The following is a 26,240-nucleotide window of genomic DNA, read 5'->3' as shown; positions in this document are numbered from 1 at the left end:
TAATGATGAAGCATTTGACACATTCTATTTAAAGACAGCAACAAAAGAGTGGTCTCTATCACCACTGCTGGTCTTCATTTTACTGTGCTTAAGAATAAATACATGTATTATGAATAGCAACAATGAAACATCATTGCGATTATTTGTAGATGTATGATTTTCTACATATACAAACCAAGAGAATCTAGAAAAATAAATCAATAATAGAATTCATCAAAGTTGCTTTATACGGGATCAATATAAGGAAATTTCTAACATTCCTATATAGCAGCAATTTTCAACCTTTTTTAACTCATGGCCCACATAAACTAATTACTAAAATTCTGATCTGAAGAAAAAAAAAGTATAATTTTAATGATTTGCAAATAATAATAATAGTAATACCTACCTACCTCTTTTGCTCCAAATTGACATGTTGTTTTTTTTGTTGTTGTTGTTTTGTTTTGTTTTGTTTTGGTTTGGTTTGGTTTGGTTTGGTTTGGTTTAAACACTTTATTTGGTGCTTTTGTGTGCACAGCACTACAAGGCTGTGGGGGTGGGCTCAGCAGGCCACCTTCTCCCCAGCCTCCTTTCTGAAACCACTCTCTGAGGCCCCAGCCTAGTTGTGAGCCCCTCTGTATCCAAGCCCCAGGGCCAGCTGTGTGGCCTGTAGGCCCCGCTTGCCCATCTGACAGAAGAAAATGAGGTTCGCATCCCCCAGCCTCAGCTTCTCCAAGGAGTACAGAGCCTGGGATGTTGAGAGCCTCCGGGATGGTTCCCTCGGCCACCACCTCACAAGACCTCACATGGAAGAGCCAGGCCTGGCCCTGGGCCAGGAGCCAGCAGAGCTCCAGTAGCCAGACGGTGGGCTCTGCGGCCCCCATGCAGCCAGGCCCCAAAGTGACTTTTAAAACAGACAGTTGCCTATACTTGTTTTAAGGATTTCTGGTACCAAGAATCAGCCAATCAGATGCAACCTTATTATGAGCCGTTACCAATAAGATGTAACTCTGTTATATTACCTACATACAGTATTTATGGTTCAAAACAGGGCACTCACACTAGGTTATTGTGTTGGCTATGGCCTTTTTTTTATTTGACAATCTAAGGGAAAAGAAGTTAGTGCCCTTGACTAAATAGCCATATATTGTATGTTATAAAATTTCTTGCTGCCCATAGGTTGAAAATTGCTGCTATAGAGCAACAATAGTCCCTCACACTTCCTAAAAAAGATCCATTAATAAGAGCAACAAAAACTATGAGATAGTAATTTGTTCGTTTAACAACAACTATTTACTGGGCAGGCCTACTCTATGCCAAATGTTCTTCTAAACTGGTCAGTTAGTACGGTAGTGGGGTGAGGGAGGATTCCAATGTTAGTGATGACAGTGGTGTATTTTATCATGCATTTTATTTTTTTTTTATCACCGATTGACAATAAATAGGCACATGATCTGGTTTGTTAGAAGGTGATCAAGCTGTCGAATAGAGACAAGTAGAGAAGGTTCGGGGACTTATGGGTTCCATGCAGGGCAGCAGTCCATGTGCAGTATTGAATGTGGTGTGGGTAGGCCTTTGGGAGTATGAGATTTGAGCCAAGATGAGGAGGAAGTGAGGGGATGAGCCACTGGGCTCTCCGGAGAAAGTGCTTTCTCAGACACAGCTAGAGTGAAAGCCCTTGGAAAAGAGTTCCCTTGCCTGGTTGGAGGAGGGGTCAGGACACCAGCGCTGGGGAGCCCAGCAAGGCAGGAGGAAGCAGGAGGGAGCAGGAGGAAGCAGGAGGAGCTGGAGCTGCAGTGGGAGAAAACCTCGGTGGGGGCAGCAGGAGAGTCATGTCAGCAGGGGCTTGTAAACACTGAAGTGTTTTATTCTGAGAGAAGTGGGGAGATGCTGGAGTGACATGATGGTATTTAACTTTAAAATAAATAAATAAAATAAAGCCACTGGCTGTCACTTGAGAACACAGTGTGGGAGAGGGTGCAGAGATGCAAGCACCATGATTCATGAAGGGGCTGTAGCAATTAGCCAGGCATGGCTGGAGACGGCTCATCCCCCAGGATACTAGTGAGATCATGAGAAACAACAGGATTCCGGATTTACTTAGAAGATACAGCCCAGGTGATTTCCTGTAAAAGGAAGAGGAGCCAAGACTCTTTGACCTGAGTAACTGGAAAGACTGAGTTGCCCTTAATTGAGATGAGAAAAACTAGGAGGAAGGGATTTTGAGTGGGAAGATGAGGGGTTCAGTTCATGACATCCTGTCTGCACTGTGTCTGGGAAAACTGTGCTTAAGTTCCTGAAGTCAATATTCACCACATGCACACACGCACAATATTCACCACCTGCACACACACACATTCCATTAGCAAATGCTCCCATGGATTCCTCCCAAATACTCCCTAAGCCTCTTTAATGAGAACAGCCTATTCAAAAGGACTGTGAAGAAAAGAGGCTTCAAGTTGCCTACAAGGAAAATAAGATCACAATCTAAAATAATTCAAACAAACAAAAGACCCAGCTGTTTTCAGATAAATTTTAAAACATGCAGACATGTAACAAAAACAACCAGTGGTTCCTCTTACTCCTGGAACAGAATGCAAAAGCCAGCTACCTTGTAGGGTGAGGTGATGCTGTCCCAGGATCCCAGGTAGCTGGAATGCCTCAAGGAAATGGGTTGCAGCCCTTAATATGTTTAACTCACTCATTTTTCAAACGTACTGCATAGTCATAGATAAGAAGTGACAATACTTTTCAAGATGGGCGGGCTTGGGTAGAAATATATTCATACCAGTGATATCAGCGGTATCACGTTAACGTAATTTCCTTTTACTGTTTCTTGTGACAATTCATGTCATTGGTCACCATGATTAATGATGTTCCCACCATATAACCACCCCCTGGAAGCCACAGGGAGCCAGGCCTTTGAGCATTAGCTCACCTGTGACTGCAGGCAGATGTGGACCACTTCCTAAAAATAAACACTTAATTTCTTTGCTGCAAACTCTTGTTTGTCTTATCAGGCCTTGATGCTTACAAGCAAATGGACCCCTTGAGCCTGGTAATAGTTGGCAGACATTCACACATTAGTGTGAATCAGATTGTTTTCCTCCAAACACTTGAGAACTGCAGCGCTGCATCTTTCATGAAGTTTTGCCCATCGTTTCTCTGTTGCCTCAGAACCAGGAGTCTCCCCATAGAATCACATTTTGATCTATTATCTTGAAGATGACCACGCAGTAGAGATGACTTCCCAGCCAATCTGCAAGTCACTTATAACGCTTGAGAGAGGTTGCAAGAACGTCCCAGCAGCTGCCAAGAATTCTTAATCTTGGGGGCTCTTCTTGCTCTCCCTCTCAGGGTTCAGCCTCCAGAAATAGGTAGTGAGATTTCTGTTTGTCTATAATAGGGGTGTCGAACTCAATCAGAGAAGGGGCCAAAATCTAAAATCCAGCCTAAATCGCGGGCCGAATGGTTTACTGAACAGTCATAAACTGTCATTGTGATGGAAACGCAGCGGAGTGCAGTGATGACAGCGTGGTGCGGGCCACATTGCAAGGCCTGGCGGGACGGATTTGGCCCGCGGGCCTTGTGTTTGACACATGTGGTCTATAATATAATTGTGCTGTCTGTCTTTTAGAAATTTTGGTTTGCTCTTTCCTTATTTATTATGAGAATAAACAAATCTTCTTTCTGTTAAACAACAGCAATTTAGAAGTCCAAAAACAAGGGCTGACACAGGGTAACATTTTGCTGCCAGCTTCCATTTAGTGGAGTCATCCATTGACCCAACAAACAATAGCTGCATTTATTTCCATTTTCCCAGACACCTCTACTGGGTGCTGTAGGAAATCCAGAAATGAATAATCCATGGCCCCTGTTTTTGAGAAGTTCACAGCTCTGGGGAAATCAGGCATGCAGAGAAATCTGACATGTGAATGACTGAAATGCCAGGAAGGATGGAGAATATTCTTTAATTGAGCAATAAGCAATGCTTCACAAGAAAACAAGAGAAAGGTAAGTGCTAAAGGGATCAAAAAGCTTCCTAAAGAAGGAATCTGTGCTGATGCTGTCACTCAAGGATGTCAACTAAGATCACAGATTTGCCTTCTAGGCGAGAATGGAAACCTGGAGCTTTAGATGGACCCTCTCTGCCCAATGTACTGACCTCTGCTGAAAATAAGACAACAGGCCCCCAAATAGAGTCATTTGGGGCTAAGCCTCATGTCACCAAGCCAAAATTAATCACAGTTCCAACCTCTCCTAGAAAGGGAATTTTAACAGGAAGCACTTGGTCAGCACTAGAGGCAATCTGCCTAATAAACCCCTCCACCCCCTAAAACACAGTGACCCTGCCATGAACTCCTTGCTTTTGCTGGTATAACTTCCTTGTCCCCACTCCATTCTGCATATGCGAGTCTTTCATTTTGTATAGATCAGCAGAGATCCTTTCTATAATATCTACTAAGGGAAGGTTCCTGATTCATGAATTGTTGAATAAAGCCCATAAGATGTTTAATATATACTTAGTTGAATTTTGTTTGTTTTTTAACACTCAAAATATTATCCAAGCATCCTGATTGTGGGTGCTTTGTCTTGCTTCTTGGCCAATTTCTGTTGGGCCCAATCTCGAATTATATACCAAACTCTGCTTATAATTTCTGTTTCTGCTTAGCTTTGCTGACTCACTTCCTGATACTTTGCCCCTGGTTTCCACTTTGCTAGCACACTCTATTTCCATTTGAGTCCTCCTCCTTTTAGGTAACCGAATTGTGACTTCAGGCTATTCTTGGTCTTTCGGCTTTTATCTTTCCAAGTCAATTCTAACACTATAATTTATGGTTAATGTTGAACAAGAAGAAAAAGAAAATAAGGAAAGAGAAATTCAATGCTGAGGGGTCAGACTAAACAGAGACTCAGGGGTAAGAAAGTATGTGGGAGGAACCAAGATGGCAGCATATGTAAATACCTGAAATTGCTGCCTCACACAACCACTTCAAAACTACAACTAAAAGACAAAATGGACATCATCCAGAACCACAGGAAGGCTGGCTGAGTGGAAATTCTACAACTAGAAGAAAAAGAAAAGCACACTGAGATTCAAAGGAGCTGTGGAAGTAAAGTGCATAGGTACTGAGGCATGCGTACGGAAAGGGCTGGCAACTGAGTATGTGGTTGTCTTTCTCAATCAGAAGGGAGACACAAGCTCCTGACTGCTCTGAACTCCAGTTCTGGGTGAGGATGTGGGGACTCAGACTCATATGGGGAGAAACTGGGCTGTATTTTTATTTCAGCCAACCCATAAAAGGCCTGTCAATCATAACATCTCAAGCTCAGATTTTTGATTTAGGGTTAGGGAAGAGGAGAAATGGCCTCTGATCAGACTGGAGATCCAGCCAGGATATAAAGTTCCAAAAAGGCTGAAATTCTACTAGACAAAAAATAAATGAAGGAATATTTGATTTAAACAAAGAGATAAAGCCTACCCACCCTAGCTGGCCTGCTCACAGCTATCAGGGGTGGTTTTGTGCTTGCGTGAGCCCAGAAAGCAATGACTTTCTTCATGGTTCCAGTGAGATTTAGTGAAACCACAAAATTAGGGAGCAATCAAACCAGCTCTAAGAGCCTTATTTATTAGAGTAAGTCTGGGTGACCCCAGTGGCAGACAATGCACCCATGATCCTATGCAATTTTAAACCATTTCTCTTCTTGTTTATAATAAACTTTGCTCTTCTGTTAACAAAGATGGATATCCTAGCCAAGCAAAAAGAATGAGGTTTGGGAAAACTCTTGATTGGAATAGCTTTCTCTTGTGAGGATATTCTCCTTTCCATTCTCACCATTAAATCCTCACAGTGTAGGGAGAAAAAAATGCCATTGGGAGTTTGTAGTGGAGATGCTTAAGAGAAAAATGACTTTTTCTCAACTTGCCCAAAGGCAGCTTTGATGATATCATAAAGAATTAATTGCAGAGCATCAGCCTGTGGACTGAAGGGTCCCAGGTTTGATTCCAGTCCAGGGCATGTACCTCTGCTGTAGGCTTCTCCTCGACCCCATGCTGGAGGCAGCCAATTGATGTGTTTCTCTCACACTAATATTTCTCTCTGTCTTTTCCTCTCTCTCTTCCACTCTCTAAAATTCAATGCAAAAATATCCTTGGAGGATTTTTTAAAAAATAATAATTAATTTAAAAATAATTAATTGCAAAATGGAAATACCAGAGGCTCAGAAGCAAGTTAGGCATGTGGCAGGATAATTTACTGTGTTATTCCTATATTGTGAGACGTGCCCTGTTTCAAGAAGACAGTCAATATTCTCTCTTTTTTCAATTCTTTATTGTTGAAAATTTTACATTTGTCTCCCTTTCCCCCCCTATTGACCTCTCTCCAACCGTTCCTGCCCCTCAGCACATGCCCCAATCCCCCTATTGTCTATGTCCATTGGCTATGCTTATGTGCATGAATACAAGACCTTTGGTTGATCTCTTACCCCTCTACCCAGGCCCCTCCCCTGCCTTTCCTCTAAGGTTTGAATATCTGTTCTATGCTTCTATGTCTCTGGATCTATTTTTGTTCATCAGTTTATGTTGTTCATCATATTCTACAAATGAGTTTCTTTTGCCTTGGTGAAGTTTATATTAAGGTCAAAGGCAGAAGTTACCTGCAAGTCATTTCCCCTCCTGTCTTTTGTAAAAAGACCAAGTCAAATGAAGACATATGATAGCTGTGGTGAAGGAGAAAAAGGTTAAGCGTGAGGGCCATTGAAAACAAGGAGACCTGGCTAGCACGGGAGAGAAAGCTGGATGCAGGATGAGGCGTGTGGAAATGTATGGTCTTCTCAGAGCAGTGCCATCAGGCTTCCACGGGCATGGCTGTGTTTCCGCTAGGAAGACTGGCATTTGGGCCAGCCTGGGACCCCAGACAGGCACAGAAGCAGCAGAGCCGCTGAACTGCTGTCTCCATCCAGGCTGACACAATGGTTGTTTCAGAGAGAACCAGAGTAGACTGCTGACAACAGCGCTGTGGTGCTGTATGGGCCCAAGAACCCCTGAAAACCCTGGGGGAGGGGACTCCATTAACAACAGATAAGAATGTCCCACTAGTCAGAGGATGGGAGCTCAGAAGAAGGCTTATATTGAATAAAAGTAAAAAACAAGTGACATTTTATGCAATTATTGTAGTCTGTAGGCTCAGATTCATATGTACTACACAACATAATTGTAATAGTCTCTGATAAGGATTCTGAGAACCCAAACTAAAGTGGTGGTTCTGTGGTGAGAAGATGAGAAGATAAAGAGCCAAGAACTGACTAAAACTGAGAGATGAGCAAAGTGAGGGGAGAAAAAGGATGAGGATCCTAATGTGACCCTGAAGTCTCTCTGACCTGAAGGACTGCAATGTCTTTAGCCAACAAGGAAAACAGGAGAAGGGTTGAAGGGGGAAAGAATGATTTTAGTTGAATTAGATGTACCAATAAGAAGTTGATATGTAAATCTTCAACAGGAATTTCTAAAAAGAAGAATGGAGTTGAGAAAAGATATATGACTTGGAGATTTTTTTTAATACCTAGAAATTATCAAGATAAAAGTGATATTGCTATAATGGGATTAGATAACTCCATGTGAAGAAATAAGATGAAAAAGGAACCAAAGATTAGACATTCCAAGCAAAACAAGAGTGGGGGGAGAAGCGGCATGGAAAGATTTGGAAGGAGCCATCCCAAAGATGAGAGAACTAGAGAAAGAAGTGCCTCAGAGGGAAAATCCATCAAGAGCTTCAAGTCATCAGTTATTAAGAAAGAACAGCTTCTCATAATGCAGTAAGCATTTGAGGGCGGCCAAGGAGGCTGAAAATGAAGCAATCATAGTAGTACCTTATGGCTGTTGTAACAAAGTACCACACACTTGGGGGCCCGAACAACAGAAATGTTCTCTCTCACAGTTCTGCAGGCTGGAGGTTTGAAATCTTCTGAGGGATGTGAGGGAAGGACCTGTTCCAGGCCTCTTTGCTGGCCTCACAGATGGCCAACTGCTCCCTGTGTCTCCTCCACGTCTTCTCCCTTTATGCGTGCCTGCCTCTGTGTTCAAATTTCTCCTTTTTAAAAGTTTATTTAATTAGAGTCCTCCCTAATGACCTCATCTTAACTAATCATATCTGCAATAACTCTATTTCCAAACAAGAACACATTCTGAGATACATGAATGTTGGGGGACACATTTCAACCCATTACAATAGTTTAAAAAAAGATGGGTTAGTGTTTTTAGTGTTGAACAGCAACATTTTCCCCCCAATATTGTGAGAGATCAAAATATAACTGAAAGAAAAAGAGGTTAACTGGAAATTGAGGTATTAAGAATGAAAAGAGGCAAAATATAGAGATGGGAAAGGAGGAATTTAGAAAAGTAGATCAAGGCTTAAATTTGGGAAAAAGAGGAGAATTGAAAGTAAACAGAAAGCAAGTGGGGAAAAAGAGGGAAAAGGGCAAAGGAGGGGAAAAAGTCAAGCAATTCATTTTGTATGACTAAATGACTCTGAGTTTAAGTAAAGTCTGGGGAATTTTTAAAAAGCACCAGAGTTTTGGATTCATTGTTATGGGGAAAGAAGCAGAGAATTAACAGATGATAAAGAAAGGAATTTGTAAGGCTGACTGATAATGGATCATTTACTTTTTAAACAGGTAAAATCAGAAAAAAAAAAGTATTATAATTGATTCATCTTCTTTCAGATACAGGAAGAAACAGAGAAAATGGGTGATTGATTTTCCTCACAAACAGCCTTACCCAGGCTGAACAGGATAAGGAGGGACCAGGAAATGATGAAAGGAAAGGGAGGTGAAGAGAGCATGTTGGGTGGTGCCATGAAACCAATTAGCCACATGGCTGGGAAGCTGAAGTGAAGACCTTTGGAGTAAGGCCACAGCACCAAATGTCTCGAGGTGGACACTGAATTAGCACAAAAAGATTGCAGGGATTTAGTCTGGTGTCTATGTTAAGCCATAAGAAAGTGCCTTCTCAGGTGCCCACTTCAAGTAGAGACAATTTCACTAGCACTATTATGATAGCAATATTACCTTGAGTTATGATAATAGTAACTATAAAGGGTCAGGCTTCATGGGAATTTTTTTTCAGAGCTGTCAAATAATTGGAGGAGGAGGAGAAGAAGAAGAAATAATATATACAAAGAATATTTTTAAAAGTCACAACTTAAAAAAACTAATGAAGAAAAAAAAAATTTCTAACCATTTACACTTTATAAAAAACTTTAGGTGGTTTATTTATTTATCTTTAGTGTTGAAAGTATTTCAGATATCTTTCCCCTTTTTTTTTTCTTTTGCATTGATCCCCTCTAACCTGTACCTGCCCCCAGACCCCAAACCTCACCACACTATTGTGTGTGTCCATGGGCTACGCATAAATGCATGTAAATTCCCTGGTTAATCTCTCCCCAACCACCCCACCCTTATTTTCCTTTGAGATTTGTTATGCTTCTATGTCTCTGGATCTATGTTGCTTATCAGTTTATTTTGTTCATTAGATTCCACATATGCATGAGATCATGTGATACTTATCTTTCTCTTACTGGCTTATTTTACTTATTAATAGCATAATACTCTCCAGATTCCTCTATACCACATGTGTCAAACACAAGGCCCGCGGGCCAAATCCGTCCCGCCAGGCCTTGCAATGTGGCCCGCACCGCGCTGTCATCACTGCACTCCGCTGCGTTTCCATCACAATGACAGTTTATGACTGTTCAGTAAACCATTCGGCCCACGATTTAGGCTGGATTTTAGATTTTGGCCCCTTCTCTGATTGAGTTCGACACCCCTACTCTATACTGTCTCAAACAGTAAGAGATCCTTCTTTTTTTTACAGATGCGAAGTATTCCATGGTATAAATGGAACGTAGCATTTTTATCCACTCATCTACTAATGAGCATTTAGGCTGTTTCCAGATCTTAGCAATTGTAAATTGCACCACTATGAGCATAGGGGTTCATATATTCTTTCTGACTGGTGTTTCAGGTTTCTTAGGATATATCTCCAAGGGCAAATGAAACTAAGGAGAAAATAAACAAATGGGACTACATCAAAATAAAAAGCTCTGCACAGCAAAAGAAACCATCAACAAAATGAAAAGGAGCCCACTATCTGGGAAAACATATTTGCCAATGATACATCTGATATGAGGTTAATTTTCAAAATATATAAGAAACTCATACAACTTAATAAAAGGAAGACAATCCAATTACAAAATGAGCAAAGGCTTTAAATAAACACTTTTCCAAAGTGGACGTACAGAAGGCTAAGAGACATGAGAAAATGCTCAAAATCACTAATCATCTGGAAGATGCAAATTAAAATGACAATGAGGTATCACCTGTCAGAATAGTTAATATTAACACATCAACAAATGACAAGTGTTGGCGAGGATGTGGAGAAAAGGGAACACTAGTGCACTGTTGGTGGGAATACAGAATGGTATAGCTACTGTGGAAAACAGTATGGTGTTCCCTCAAAAAATTAAAAATGGAACTCCCATTTGACTCCTCACTTCTAAGCATTTAAACTTAAAAGCTGATGATGATTCAATAACCAAAGTGACAGCAGGTAGTTTTAAACCTAGTGATCATAAAATATAATACTCTTTATTTGCTTTCTTAACTCATTCTCTTCTTAGATGGGCTTAAGTATTTCCAGAGGACTTTCTAAATCAAAATTTCCTGCCCTAGCCAGTTTTGCTCAGTGGATAGATCATTAGTTTGCAGAATGAAGGGTCCCAGGTTTGATTCCAGTCAAAGGCATATGCTGGTTTGCGGGCTCAATCCCCAGTGTGGGGCATGCAGGAGGCAGCCAATCAATGATTCTCTCTCATCATTGATGTTTCTATCTCTCTCTCCTTTTCTCTCTGAAATCAATAAAAATAGATAAATCAATCAATCAAACAAAATTTCCTTATAAATAAAAACATATGTTTCACTAAGCTTTACTCACAAGTTAAGGCTACAGTAGTTACCAATGTAAAACTCACACTATTTTGTAGACTTTCCCAATGCTTGCAGAGAAATTCAATACTATGCATACATATTTTGCCTGTTAGTAATAAAATTATTTCTAATTTATGTTCTATGGGGAAAAAATGACATCTGTTCTTAACTGTTCTCATTAAAAAATCAGACAAGTGCCGACCACTGGCTCAATGGATAGAGTGTCGGCCTCCAGACTGAAAGGTCCCAGGTTCAATTCTGGTCAAGGATATGTACCTTGGTCACAGGCACATCCCCAGTAGGGAGTGTGCAGGAGGCAGATGATCGATGTTTCTAACTCTCTATCCCTCTCCCTTCCTCTCTGTAAAAAAAATCAATAAAATACTTTTTTTTTTTAAATCAGACAAGTTAAACAAATTATTCACTAAAATGAAGACAGAGGAATTGAAATGCACTAATGCAGGTGTCTTTACTGTTTGGAGATTCATTTCATTTTTGCCTATGGACATAGCAAATTCAGACCCCACTTTATTTTTAAAATTAGGTAAAACATTATAAAGAAACATACTCTGCCTCAAATTATAGGTTTTCCTTATAACCACCAGAGACTTGAGCAGATTTACTGAAGCAATATGTTTTAAAGCAGTTTTACCATTTTTTCACATCCCTTCAGTGAAGGAATTTGGAGAATGTAACGGAAGCTCAAATAGCAGAATAGCCAGCTTCTGTACACAGGTTACTATGTGCCGCAATGAGAAAAAATAGCTCAACCATGTTTATAAAGCACTTGGAAAATATTTGGATAACCCAGAAACTATCATAAGAACTCTAGAAATCACTGTGCACTCCCCAAACCACTCAAAAACTCTATAAGTAGCTCCTTTTGTACTAAATAGTTCATGTGAGTGCTATTTCTGAGGAAATATTTCTATTCTTTAAAAAGGATATTTGAAATTTTTATTTTTTTTAATGGCTGCTTAAAATTTTTTTCATTGATTGATCTTATTTTTAATGGCTGCTTTTCTAATTTTTTAAAAATTAATTTTAAAAAGAGAGAGGAAGGGGAAGAGAGAGGGGGAGAAGGAGAGAGAAGCATCAATTTGTTGTTCCACTTATTTTTGCATTCACTGGTTGCTGCTTGTATGTGCCCTAACCAAAGATCCACCCCACTGGCCCATTCCCTGCAGCTCCAACAAAGAGGAGATGGTACAAGCGCATTAAAGTCGGGGCGATGTAGGGAGGGTGTCCATCAATCACACCTGAGAACAGAAATGACTGGCCAGAATGGGCACGACCACTGCAGGCCTATTTGGGAATACATAATCCCCTTTAAAAAATAAATAAATAAATAAAGAGTTTGCTCTCTTGTGAGTTTTGGCTTGTGGGGCTCTCGTGTCCCTGCTTCCTTGCATTCACCTGTGTGGTCCATGCAATGGACTGATGAACTGCAGTGGGAGACACAACCTCAGCTAGCCTGATAAGGTATGAGGTTGCTGCTACCTGGAACAGAAACTCTGGAGACTGGCTCTAAGTCTAGCCTTCTTAAAGCCACAGTTACACTTTTTTTTGTGGCAGGACTAAAGGAGGGTGGGGGCCTTGGAAACTCAGGGACTTAATCGCACACAAATGAAAATCACTCCTTCTCTCATGTGAATCTCAGAAAATCCTTTTTTGGGGGGATATTGCAAGAATTTCACTCCCATTAGCAACCAGTGGGGACAAGGACCTCTCCCCACCAGTAACAAGAGAAGCCAGACACAAAAGGCCACTCACTATATGACTCCATTTATATGACATATTCAGAAAAGGTGAATCCATAGAGCCAGAGGGCAGATTAATGGTTGGGAGGAGAGAGGAAGGGATAAACTGTTTGATGAGTATGGTTTTCTTTGGGGGAGGTCATAAAAATGTCCCAGAGCTACAGAGTGGTGATAGTGATACAACATTATGAATACACTAAAAGTCACTAAAGACAAAATTTATGTTGTTTATTTTACCACCATTAAAAAAAAAAGCCCATATTATGTTTGGTTGTATTGTGCAAGGCATTGTGCGAAGTACTGTCATATGAGAACATAATTAATCCTCACAACAATTCTATCAATTAGACACAATTGTTACCTCTTTTACCAAAGACAGAGACCAGGTTCAAATATGTAAGAATTTTGCCCAAGAGTACGTCAGATATAAGCAGAGGCCGGGACTTAACTTGAGGCCTTAGGAGTGTACCATGCACTCCACTGTCATATTCTGAAATACTGTGTTGCTGCCTCAAATACTGTATGACACAGCTACATGGATTAATAGCACCCAATCATTAAAAAATATTTCAAATATGCATTTGAATAGAGAAATTCTTATGACATAATGATAACTAGAAAAATCACACTGCAAAGAACATATACACATTTTGTATATAAACACATATACAATGGTGTATACATATACACAGACAGTTTTGTATGTTTTACATTTCCTTCTCATTTTCAGACATAACTACATACTATGAGTGATTTTAGTTTTCTTTATTTTTTTCTTTTAGAAAAAAATTAGAAAATATTATGTAATCAGAAAAATAAAATAAACATATTTTAATATGTTTTTATTGATTTCAGAGAGGAAGGGAGAGGGAAAGATAGAATCATCAATATGAGAGAAAATCATAGATCAGCTGCCTCCTGCATGCCCCCTACTGGGGATGGAGCCCGCAACCCGGGCACGTGCCCTTGACTGGAATTGAACCCACAACCCTTCAGTCTGCAGGCCAATACTAGGGCAATGAACATATTTTTAAAGAGCCACTTTTGATTTAAAAAAAAATGTTGTAGGAACCAAGACAACAGCGTAGGTAAACTCCTGTACACATCACCTCCCACAACCATATCAAAATTACAACTAAAACACAGAACAGCCATCATCCAGAACTGCCTGAAAGCTGGCTGAAGGGAAGTCCTACAACTAGAGAAGTAAAAAAAGAAAGCATGCTCACACCGGTAGAAGGGGAGGAGGCACAGAACCAGTTGGACCAGCACCCACGGGTAGCACGTTTCTAATCAGGAGGGAGATTGTATCTGCAGAGGCTGCCCTTGAAGAGCAAGGAGTCTCAGCCCCCCATCAGACCTCTGAGCCCAGGGTCCTAGAGCTGGGAAGAGAAGTTCCCATAACTATGGGCTGTAAAAAACAGTGGAGACTGGGGTTCATTGACACGGAAGCTGCTGGATATCCAATTGTTCCTTTTAAAGGGCCGACACACAAACTTAGACTCACTTCCTCCCAGCTCCAGCACCAGGGAGAGGCTCTGAGGGACCAAGACACATACAGGGAGCAACTCGATTGTCTGGCATTGAGGCAAGTACATGGGAAACAGCTTTTTCCCAGACAGGGGTGCGCACAAGGGTCATTGGGACCTCCCCAGCTGCAGGGCTGACTATTTCCATCAGCTTGGCCCACACTGTTGCTCCACCCTGATGATTCCCTGAGACCCTGCCCATGCACTTTGAAGTCCCATCCAATCTGTCTGCAGAAGCTTGTCCATATAAATGGTCTGTCCTGGCTCAGGCTTCAGATTTTGGTAGAACCTCTCAAACAAGTTGCAGCTTGGCAGAATGGCTGCAACCTACCAATAAAAGGCCCTTGACCCTGCAAGAGCACGAGCCTGCCTTGCTTCACAGCTGGGCTTCACCTGGGCACCTCCAAGCCCATACAACTATCTCCTGCAGGGAGTCTCCTGGCAGTGGCTGACTTTGCACCTCCCTGGAGGCCCTATAGCCAGTGCACCTGGTGGACAGCTTCGTATCATAGCAGAATACAACTCTACGTATCCACTCAAGAGGCAGACTCAGTGAGCACCAAAATCCCACTAAAGCAAGTCCTGTCCCAAAGAGGTGTCTCCTGCACAGCAATTCTCCCACTGTAGCCACCGCTGGTCCTCACAGCCAATTGGCCCTGGAGGTCAATATTTCCTAGAGATGCTGATATCAATCAATGCTCAGCTATAAGACCGTGCACACAGCCCACACAGGGGTGTACCTAAAGTGCCCAGCTCAGGTGACTGGGGAGGATACTGGGCCTTCAGGACACCTACTACACAAAGCCACTCTACCAACTCCAGGGGACATAGCAGCTCTATCTGATATATAAAAAGAAACACAGGGTAGCAGCCAAAATGGGGAGACAAAGAAACATGTCATAAATTAAGGAAATGAAACCAAGCAAATTACCGGACACAAAATTCAACACCATAGTTATAAGGTTACTCAAGGATCTTCATAAGATCTTCAGGGGGCTTAGTAATATTTTCAAGAATCTTAGTGAGAATGTCAAAAACATGGCAAAGGGCCAGTCCAAAATTAAGCATAATTTACAGGATTCAACCATAGAGGATTCTGAAAATCATATCAACAATTTGGAATATAAGGAAGCAAAACAAACAAGAAAAAAAGAAAGAAATACCCAATCAGAAGAATAAAAAGAAAAAAGAGTCCAAAAATATGAAGATATTGTAAGGAGTCCTTGGGGCAATTTCAAGGTACCAACATTCATATTTTGGGGGTTCCAAAAGGAGAAGAGAGATAATAAAATATTGAAAACCTATTTGAAGAAATAAAGACAAAAACTTCCCCTACCTGGTGAAAGAAATGTATTTATAAGACCAATAAGTGTAGAGTCCCAACAAGAGGAACACAAAGATGCCTACACCAAGACACTCATAATTAAAATGCCAAGGGTTAAAGACAGAATTGTAAAAGCAGCAAGAGAAAAGCAGTTACCTACAAGGGAGTACCCATACACCTGTCAGCTAATTTCTGAACAAAAGCTTTTCAGGCCAGAAGATAGTATCAAGAAATAGTCAAAGTGATGAATAGCAAGAACCTACAATCAAGATTACTCTTAACAGCAAAGCTCTCATTTAGAATTGAGGGTCAGATAAAGAGTTGCACAGACAAGAAAATGTGAAAGGAGTTCATCACCACCAAATCAGTATCACATGAAATGTTGAAGGTTTTTCCTTAAGAAGAGAAAGAAGAAGAAGAGGAAGAGAAGGAGGAGGAGGGGGGGGAAAAGAGAAAAAAGAGGAAGAAGAAGAAAAGATTAAAAATATGGATAATAAAATGACAATAAATACATATCTATCAACAGTTGAATCTAAAAATCAAAATAAATGAACAAGAAATCTAATGAACAAAATAAACTGGTGAGTAAAATCAAACCAGAGGAATAGAAACATGGGACAGACTGACAAATCTCAGAAAGAAGGGAAGATTAACCAAAGACATTACCCGTGGACACAGACAGTAGGGCAGTGAAGGCCTGGAGTGGGATGGGAACCAGATGGAGGGGGGCAATAAGGGGGAAAACTTGGGACATCTGTAATACTCTCAACAATAAAGTTTTTTTTAATGAGAAAAAAAGCCACTTTCTTACAGTAGTTCTATGATAATAATTATGCATTTAAATTATTCAAATAAGCTTGCAAGAGATTTTGCTTTACTTCATTATCTCATAGTTATATAAATATTTTGTAACTTTTTTATTTTCAACTTGACTTTTTTTCTCCAATAAAGATTCCATGGGACCTAAGCGCTGGTATTCTTTAAAGATCTCTAAATAATATTTTTGAAGAAACTAGAGGCCAAGGTCACAAATCCGATTTAAGAAATCACCCAGCAACAACTGGAAAATATTTTCAATGACTTGGAAAATTGGATTAGATGATGAATCATGGAAGATGATTTTAATCTTGAATCTGAGGACTATTTCTACTATAAGTAAAACATTGAAGATGATGTTTCTATTCACAATTTTCAGTTTTATTTCTCCCAGAACTTAAAAAAATATATTTTTACTCAAGGACTTTCTAAACAATACATATTCATCTATGAACATCAAGGAGAATATGAACCTACATAAAATATATAGTAGGTTATATATTTGTGATCTTGCAGTTCCTCTTAAACTTTATTGTCAATTCAAATTCTCTGGATTAAAATGCAGATTCTGACCTAATAGGTTTGCTGGGTGGAGTGTGAGAGTCTGCAGTGCTAAGATGTCCAGATGTTGCTGCTGTTGCTCCTGGGAGCCACGCTTGAATAACAAGGCTATGTCTCTTTAAGCCTTTAAAAGGGGGATTAATGACTTACATCTCAAAAAAAGACATCATGCCCCACCTAAAGACACTCTCATTTAAACAACATTCTAAGTGACTGTCCTGATTTCAATATCACTCCCTTCCATTCTTATCATTGACATTATTTCCAAAGTAATCTTCTAAAATGCATCCCAGTTAGCCCAGCTAGCTTGGCTCAGTGATTGAGTGTGGACTTGACTTTTTTCTCTAATAAAGATTCCATGAGACCTAAGCACTGGTAGTTTTTAAAGATCTTTAAATAATAGTTTTTAAGAAACTAAAGGCCAAGATCACAAATCCTTTAATTCAATTATTTCAGCACAGTCTGAATAAGGTATCACAATTATTAAGAGATATGAAAGTTGCTATATTTCTTATTTGAGTGCATTCCAGCAAGATAGAGGCACTTTCAAAGTTTTTTTTTTATTATTTGAAAGAACTAATAAGCAATACAGAACAGTTCCTGCTGTGTGCTTTAGCTGTGGGAAGCAGAAACACCTACTTCCCCTGGATTCCCAGATTATTTACAGGAGTTTCACTAATGAATCCCTCTTGAGGCCTTATTTCTGTGTTAAATCTCCTCTGAAAGGAACATTCCCTCTTCTCCTCATACCCACACCCAAATAAAAGTCCAAAATGTAATATGCTTCTTCCTGTTTAAGGACACATAAAATTGGAATCCTTCTCTAAGAACAAGGAATGAGACTGCTGAAAACCACAGATGAAACTATTTGAACATTTACGTCATGGCTGGGAAAGTAAACAACATTTTTGGAGCCACCACTGAAATGGGGATGTTTTCAAAAATAGTTTCTCATTGAGTTTTCATGGCAAGGCTCCTCCTTACTCAGAGAGGTCAAGTGTACCCAAGATTGCATAGTGAGTGACATAGCCGAAATTTCAACCTGTTTGTTTCCACATAAACTCAACCTGTTATAACATTATAATCTCTATTTTTAGAAAACTTGTTAGTCCAAGTGGAAAGAGGTTCATAAAGGTAGCTAAGGAAAGTGGTTAACCATTTAAGGTTGCTAGGTCTTTCCAGAGATATTAGCATTGTCATAGTACCAGCTTCATTGTTCAGTGACCTGTACCACCACACAGGACCCTGTGCTAAGAAGGAAGCTTTGCTTGGGTTAATGATGTGCTATTGATGCATTAAAATTTTCAATAATATTTGCCCTGACCAGTGTTGCTAAGTGGTTAGAGCATTGGCCCTTGGAATGAAAGATCTTGGGTTCAATTTCTGGTCATGGGCAAGTATCTGGGTTGCAGGTCCAATCCTGGGTAGGAGAAGGGAAGGGAGAACAAAGGGGGAGGCAACCAATTGATATTTCTCTTCATTTCCCCCTCCCTTCCATTCTCTCTAGGAATTAATGGAAAAAATATCCTTGAGTGAGGATTAACAAAAATAAAAGTAAATAAAATCTCAATAATTTGTAAAGGAAATATCTATATTTTCATTTTGCACTGAGTTCTATAAATAATACAGCTGGTCCTTCCTGTGAAGGACAACAAGTGAGACTAAAGCTTATAGATAAGACAAGCTTCCTTGAGGAGCCAAAAGGTGGCGAGTCTCAGTGTCAGGGTCACTGGCCATCTGGAATAGAATAAGGTTGAGTGCCATAGGCAAGAGATAAAGCCTGGCCCAGTACTAGCAAGCAGTGTTACGGGAAGAAACAATGAGATACATGCCTTAGGCCCATTTTTGCAAATTGGAAACATGTAACTGTATATATTTTAAGAATGGGAATATGTCTACAGACACATATTGAACCCTTTAGAGTGCTTGTGAGAATGGAAATGTGACGGGGAGAGAGAATGAAGGGAGCAATAATAAAATAAAGCAAGAGAATGGCCAAGCCAGGGGTTTATAATGAATTTAAGAGTTTGTGTAACTCCACTCTGGGGGAACAAAGTTTTTAAATAGATAAAGAAAGCCCTAGCTGGTTTGGCTCAGTGAATAGAGTGTCGGCCCCCGAAGGGTCCCAGGTTCAATTCTAGTTAAGGGCATGTACCTCAGTTGCAGTCTCAATCCCTGGCCCTGATAAGGGTGAGTGTGGGAGGTAGCTAGTCAATGTGTCTCTCTCACATCATCCCTTCCATTCTCTATAAAAGTCAAAATCATTGGAAAAATATCCTCGGGTGGGGATTAACACAAACAAATAAATAAAATAAAGATAATGAGTAGATAAATAGTTAAAAGAAAACTGAGTGGTTAGCTAAAGTCACCAGAGAATCATAGAAAGAAATTAAAAGAATGTTTTTTTTTCATCTTCACAGTTCAAAGGGCTGAATACACATGAATCAAGGATACCAGGAACTGTTTTAATGCTGGGAATACCCAGATGAGTGAGATACTGACTCCACTTTTCAGAAATGCCATTATTTCCTCCTTTGACCAGTTCCACTCCTTTTGGCCAGCTCTGAAGAGGTGTTTTTTACATTCATGTTGTTTTAAATCTAACAAACACAACCGATACTGTATTCTGAGGTCACCTAGGCCCACTTTCCACAGCCTCAGGAAGCTCTTCTATTTCTCAACTTATGGAAGTTTCCTTTCCTTAATGGTCATGTTTGGTTAGCATTTCTGTCTTATGGAATCACTGTGGATACATATAACCTCTGGACAATCTCTCTTCTCTGTGTTCAGCTTTGCTAGGACCTTTAACTCTTGTCATAGACAGACTGGTCTTATCATTTCACCTTATTCTGGAACAACCACCCACTTCTAACCAACTGCTCAGATACCATCCATCTGCTCAAACCCCATTCTTCTGGAAAGCTGTGGAGGGTCACCCCAGAACAGAGGGCCACTCTATCCTCTGCATTTGCACTGGTTTAGGGGCCCCTGCTGCCTTGAATAACCAGTTATTTTGCCATTGGATTATCTAGTGTCCCAAATGACGGCAAGTATCTCAAAACCTTTTTATCAACAAGTCATGTTTGAGTACTCATCTTTATTGGGTTGACCCAATCTAAATAGCTATTCAATATTTTGGTAATTTTTAAAGATGGTATTCATATTGGGAGCTCCATTGGCTAAACCACAGATTGGATGGAAAATCTTATCCCTTAAAGAATGTTTCAAGATAAGCAATAAAATGAACTCCCAGCAAAGCAAATGTATATACTTTTTTAAGAAAATAAATTTATTTTCAAGGAAGACAAAGAGAAATTGTTTTCTCTTTCTGTTTCTAAAATCAGTTCAGCTAAAAATAAAAAATAAAAAACCCCTACTTATTTGATTATGCTTTAATACTCAACTGATCCATGAGATTTTTAACTGGTTTCTGAGAGGCTCAAAACTCTGAAAGGAAGCAGTTGATTTGTCTGGAACATAATGGTGTTTATCAGGAATTTGTACCTTTTAAAAATAATATTTGCTTTTATATATTCATATGGTTTAGCTTCTATATGTAATCAAACTGTGTAATCCTGTAATATAAATTCAGGATTCATATAATAAAGTATTTTTCAGCTAAAGGTTATTAGGTTATGATAAAGTTAAAATAAAAAAGCATAACTCTGATGTCATGTGTTTTTAGGGTTGTGCAGGAAAAAATTGAAAGGAAATGTACAAAAAATATTAATAATGCTTATCTTAACAATGGCTATCTTTGGTTTGAATAATTCACTTTTATTTTCCTTATAGTTTAGAAATTTTCTATGATGTACTTTATATAATAAATTTATGCTTAAAAATTTAATTCTTAAACCCCTTATGTCTGCAACATTGGGATAATGGTGAAAAGAATGTCTGTGTTTTTCTATTTATGGATATCAGCACTACAAATGTGGAATGTAAAGAATAATAAAAACTGTGTCCTATTAGAAATGAGATTATATGCTAACAAATATTCTACTCCAACTATTCTCAAGACTGTATGAAACCATAGTCCACAGTTAACAGTGAATATAACCCTAAGAAGGTCTACATTACGTGGACATGCCAATTTTTTTTTGTTTTCTTTTTGTTTGTTTTGAAGGAAGCAACTCCTATATATAATTGAGGTTGTTTTTTTGTGTTTACTAGTTAGGGATTTTGATAGAATTTTCACTGATAAAACTTGTTTGACACACACAGAATAAGTTCTTGTATAATTAAAAAAAATTCCTAGAGACATTTTTAATGAACTTAAAAAAATCATCAGTCATAAGTCGTTGTAATTGCATCTTTTATCAGTTAAACAAATATTCAAAGCAAACACTTTGAATGCCTCTGCGTACTGCATGTTCAAAGAGAAGCAAAAACAAACAAAGGCATCATGATTCTTATAAGGAAACTTCAGTCCAGATCAATGCAGTCTACTGCCTTTCCTGCCCCACCCAAATCCCATCCTCCTAAACATCTAATATTTATTTGGTTTGTCTTCCTTATTCTCAACCATTGGCTAGAAGTATGGCCCATTGTTTTCCAGAGCTTCTTGACTGGGCTGTACTGATAGCTACCAGCCACCCAACATATTGATAATAGAGAGTTCCCTATGCCTGATATTGAATCAAGTATTTACCGTTCCCATTCAGTCTACTACAAATAGACTTTTGTTTTCTTGCAGATCAAAATGGAGCACCTGTAAAAACTCTGGAAAGTATTCATAAACCCCATATGCACACAGGCGTCCGTTTCCAAACCAGACAATGCAGAGGGAGCACCGTTCTGTGGTTGCTCTGCCCCTCCTGCCTCAGCACTTCATGGTTCCATTTTGCACATTCAAACACCTGCAAGTGGTAGCCATTAATTTGTGCAAAACCAAGAAATGTGAAGCAAATTAAGGGATTGGGGAAATATAAATGGAAACAGCAAGTAAATTGTATCTAGAAATCATACTGAGACCTCAGTGTAGAAAAACATTTTTTTTTTTAAAGAAAGCTGGCACAGTAGAGTGGAGTTAGGTAAGGTTTGCAATAAAATTCCAACTTTGCTACTGACAAGATATATTACACTAGTAAAGTTATCTTGTTTCTGTAAGCCTCTGCTTTTAGTTTGTTTTGATCTGTAAAATGAGAAAAAATAATACCTACTCCTTAGGGGGTTTGTGATAATTTAGATAATGCATCTCTTACACTCAATGCAGTGTCTGACACATAGTAATTATTTTGAAAAGATAGTTTTGCTGTAGAAGCTGTTGTTTTGTTCATTATTATTTTAGAAGAACTGTCAGTGGGCAGTGGTATTAGTGAATGATATCAGAATCTTTCCTATTTAAATAGTGGGCTATTCAAAGAGAGTTTTCAGTGCCTCTCTAAATTACTTGCATGTTTCAATTCATTTTTAATGTGTCTCTTACCTTTGCTTTTATTTTTAGTTCCTCGTGCTTACGGATTAGCTCCTCATTTTCTGAAAGTGATGAACCGAGACTTTGTTCCCGTAAATCTCTTATGGTTTTCTGAAACCAACAGGTAACCTAAGTAAAAAGCAACAGAGATCAATTTTCAAATGATTAGAATACTGAGTAAAAATTAAAAAATATTTCCTTAACCTTTCAAAACATAAGCTACATCAATTTCTCTTTGGATAAACTCATCTCATGTATTAAATAATTATGGTGGGGTTTTATGTTTTCTTCACTCAACTTCTACATTCTTCAGAGGAAAAAAAAAAAAAGTAATCCCTGAAAAGCATGAAAATAATATATCAGTCCAGATAACACAGCATGAAGAAAATTATTCAAAATCTCCTAACAAAGAAGAACCAAAATAGATTCCCTCTGAATCTCTGAATCATGCATGCTTCTAGAATATAAATCCCCTTTCCTGGATAAGAATGTGAATCTGAATACAGTTACATAGACCCACATGAAGATAATTAACAGCATAACAGCATATGCAGAATTATATTTCTATTATAAAAAGACAAGGCAAAAATATTGTTTGGTGCAGTTGCTGAAAATCTGTGTTCAGAAAATAAATGAAGAAATTATTAAAACTCTGTTGACATTATAAATGGGGCATAACTCAGATTCACTTAAATTTGATTTACAATACATACCTTACACTGTTAAAACAACAAATAGCAAAGGACTTGAAAGAAGTAGTACATTTTTAAATGATGACTTAAGTTGGCATTGAATTGATAACATGAAGTATCTGGCTGCAGATTATTTATCCAAATGAAAGGAAAGATACTTGGATTTTTACTCTCAAACCCTATGCAGTGTGGTTGCATGATCACATCATTGCTACTGATTTCTAAGAGCCCCCTACATGCTAGAAAGTTTGCTAGTTGCTTTTTGGGCATCATCTCTATTTCCCTCAACAACTCTATAACAAGCATGATATCATCATTTTAGAGATGAGGAGAGCTTAAGCAGCTTATCCAGGACCACATAGTAATGACAGAACCAGGATTCGTCCCCAAGCCTTCATTATTTAAAAGTTAATGTTCTTTCCACTATGCCCTGATGCCATTCTTGGCCAAGCTAAAGTCTTATAACCATGGGTATGAGTGGGAATTACTCCAAACCTGAAAAATTAATCCTGACAGTCCATTCAAAATGGTGGACACTACACTATGCTTTCCTCTAGCCTAGGCTCTCTTGTGTACAGCAGCCTCGGGATTTATTTGATCTCCTACAATATCGACAAATGTTTGAAGCAGGTGGCCAAGGAGAAAACTAGGTTAGCCATGGAGCTCCACACAATATGTACATACACACACACACACACACACACCACAGAAGTTGAGTTAGTGGTTACCTAGAATAGGACATTCCATTACCATTACAGGGCTGATACCACAGAGCTGGTTATGAAATCAAAGAGTCTATACAAATGCCTGGCATTTCTCAGCATGGAATAGGCAGTAAAATATGGGATAAGAGGGCTTCTCTGGCTACCTTCTAATTAGAAATCTTTGTTAGCCATCATTTTAGGCTGCCATCGATGCAAAGAAAAGAATAATGGTGATACTTTACAGTTTTCATGTGAAATGCACCTCATTTTCTTCATAATATTTGGTAAGCTATATATAATACAAACATTCATCAGCTCTCATATCTAAAATGTAATGTTTATGTATTACAACTATCTGAAGATAGTTTGTCTTTTTGGTATCCCAATTAGAAATAGATACTATGTATAGTGTGCACATTAGAACACACAGAGTACTTTATCAAGAGCTATAACATTTATTCATTTATTTAATTTTATACAAATAATTTCTCACAAAAGGTGCAGTGAGCCCATATAAAAACACAATTAGAGAAATGATTTAAAGGTTTCATCAAAGAAAAATGAATCATGACTATAACCAACTTTCAGAGATCATTTAATGTATTAAGTATTGGGAGTAAGTTTTATTTATTCTTAGCTCAGGGGAGAAGAACTCTGAAATCTCAAGAATGCTTCAATAGAGAAAGTTAATATAGAATCTGAGTGAATAAAAGTGGGTACAAACAGGTGTTTGTTAATCTCTAAAAACAGGTGAGAAGCCTGAACCCTCAGTAAATCTATTTAATTTTGTGAGTCAAAGACTTGTCATCTAGCACATGTCAGTGGAGATGAAAGCAGGAGAGGAATGAGTTGTTTGATTTTTAAAAGGTATCTACTGACCTCATCCCTACATTTGGCAAATACTATTTCAACCCCCAAAGAATATTATTCCTGTATGCCAATACTGTTCTCTACAAGTGAATGCAGTTAAAGGTCTGTGGTGATAGTGCATATATCCTGATCACATACCTGCCTGATGAAGCAAACTGACTCTCTAGATCTACACATTTTTACTACTGAATGCACGCTGGAGAGAAACGTAAAAACAAGTTGGCATAAAACTCAGAAATAAGTAGTTCACTGTGTGGGTGTTACAGCTCAGCGAGGCATTCACACACATGTGCAGCCTCTTAGATTAGATTTACTATGTGTGCCTTGGGACACATGCAGAACAGGCTCTCAGAGTTCTTCTTGTAAAAGCACAACACCCTAAATAACTAAGAGCTTGTCAACCGTAATATTCTGCCACCCCGTAAATCAGTCATGGTGCCCTGCGCGTACCTACTGCAGACAGCTGCACAGATATTCCAAGAGCGCTTTTTATAAGGGTGTAAATTATATCAGCTGCTGAGTGGTAAGTACAGTAAGTGATGCATCAGGACATTCTATAGAACATGGTCCCTACAAAGGATAAAAACATGTGGAAAGAAAAGAACAAAAGGCATTCAGAGTATGCACTAGAAATCAGTTCAAGAGAATGATAGTTTAAGGAGGAATAAGAACATTCTTTCTCTCTCTCCAGTTCCCACCTTTCAGCAGTGTTCATGGTCATTCCACTGGTTTGACATGACATGCTAGATCCTCAGTGCCCAGAGCAGGTAGAACTAAGATAGAGAAGGAGTGGGACAGATCTTTTTTACAGGGGAAGGGGACCACCTTTCTGAGAATGAAGGAAGACAGAGAGAAAGGAAAGGAAAATCAGCAAAGATGCAAAGAAGAAGCAATCAGAGGTGTTCAATGAAAACCAAGAGCTTTCTTGGATATTAAAGAGGGTGCCAGAAAAACTCAGTCAAATGGTGTAGACCTGCACTGTCCTATGTGTAGCCAATAAGCACATATGGCTATTGAGTGCTTGGAATGTGACAAGTCCATTTTGGGATGTACTCTAAGTATAAAATACACAGCAGATTTCATAGTCATAGTTTTAAAAATTAATAAACATATCTCATTAAGAACATTCATATTGATTTAATTTTGAAATACTATTTTGGATATGTTGTATTAAACACAATATGTTATTGCTTTTCTTGTTTTTATGAGTCTTTTAAACTTTTTAATGTTTTTTTTTTTTACTTTTTTAATGTGGCTACTACAACTTTTGTTTTTATTTTATTTTTTTGTTAATCCTCACCCGAGAATATTTTTCCATTGATTTTTAGAGAGAGTGAAAGAGAGAGACATTTATGTGAGAGAGAGACAACCATTGGTTGCCTCTTGCACATGCCACGACTGGGGCCAGGGTCGGAGCCTGCAATTGAAGTATGTGTCCTTAACTGGAATTGAACCTGCTACCCTTCAGTCTGCAGGCTGATGCTCCATCCACTGAGCCAAACCAGCTAGGACATGGCTACTACAACTTTTAAAATCACATATGTGGCCCTGGCCAGGTGGCTCAGTTGGTTGGAGCATTGTCCAATACACCAAAAGATTGCGGGTT

The 26,240-nt window shown here is 38.9% G+C and overlaps 2 protein-coding genes across 4 annotated transcripts in view; both read right to left on the bottom strand.

Annotated features, from left to right (window-relative positions):
• CCDC141 (coiled-coil domain containing 141) overlaps window positions 1-26,240 on the bottom strand; it is a 159,906-nt gene that overhangs the window by 87,304 nt on the left and 46,362 nt on the right. For all 3 annotated transcript variants that reach the window (XM_036421943.2, XM_036421941.2, XM_036421940.2), the window contains exon 6: window positions 22,381-22,497. In XM_036421943.2, the coding sequence (XP_036277836.1) occupies window positions 22,381-22,497 (117 nt within the window). The remainder of the gene's footprint in view (window positions 1-22,380; window positions 22,498-26,240) is intronic.
• TSTD1 (thiosulfate sulfurtransferase like domain containing 1) lies at window positions 484-1,082 on the bottom strand. The gene is given in 2 exon segments (XM_036421075.2): window positions 484-728; window positions 730-1,082. Coding segments are annotated over 2 exon segments (264 nt in total). The 5' UTR covers window positions 864-1,082; the 3' UTR covers window positions 484-598.

The sequence above is a fragment of the Pipistrellus kuhlii genome, unplaced genomic scaffold (genome assembly GCF_014108245.1).
Source record: "Pipistrellus kuhlii isolate mPipKuh1 unplaced genomic scaffold, mPipKuh1.p scaffold_m20_p_7, whole genome shotgun sequence".
Classification (NCBI taxonomy): domain Eukaryota; kingdom Metazoa; phylum Chordata; class Mammalia; order Chiroptera; family Vespertilionidae; genus Pipistrellus; species Pipistrellus kuhlii.
The sequence above is the reverse complement of the archived record's forward strand: the minus strand, read 5'-3'. Positions and strand labels throughout refer to the sequence as shown.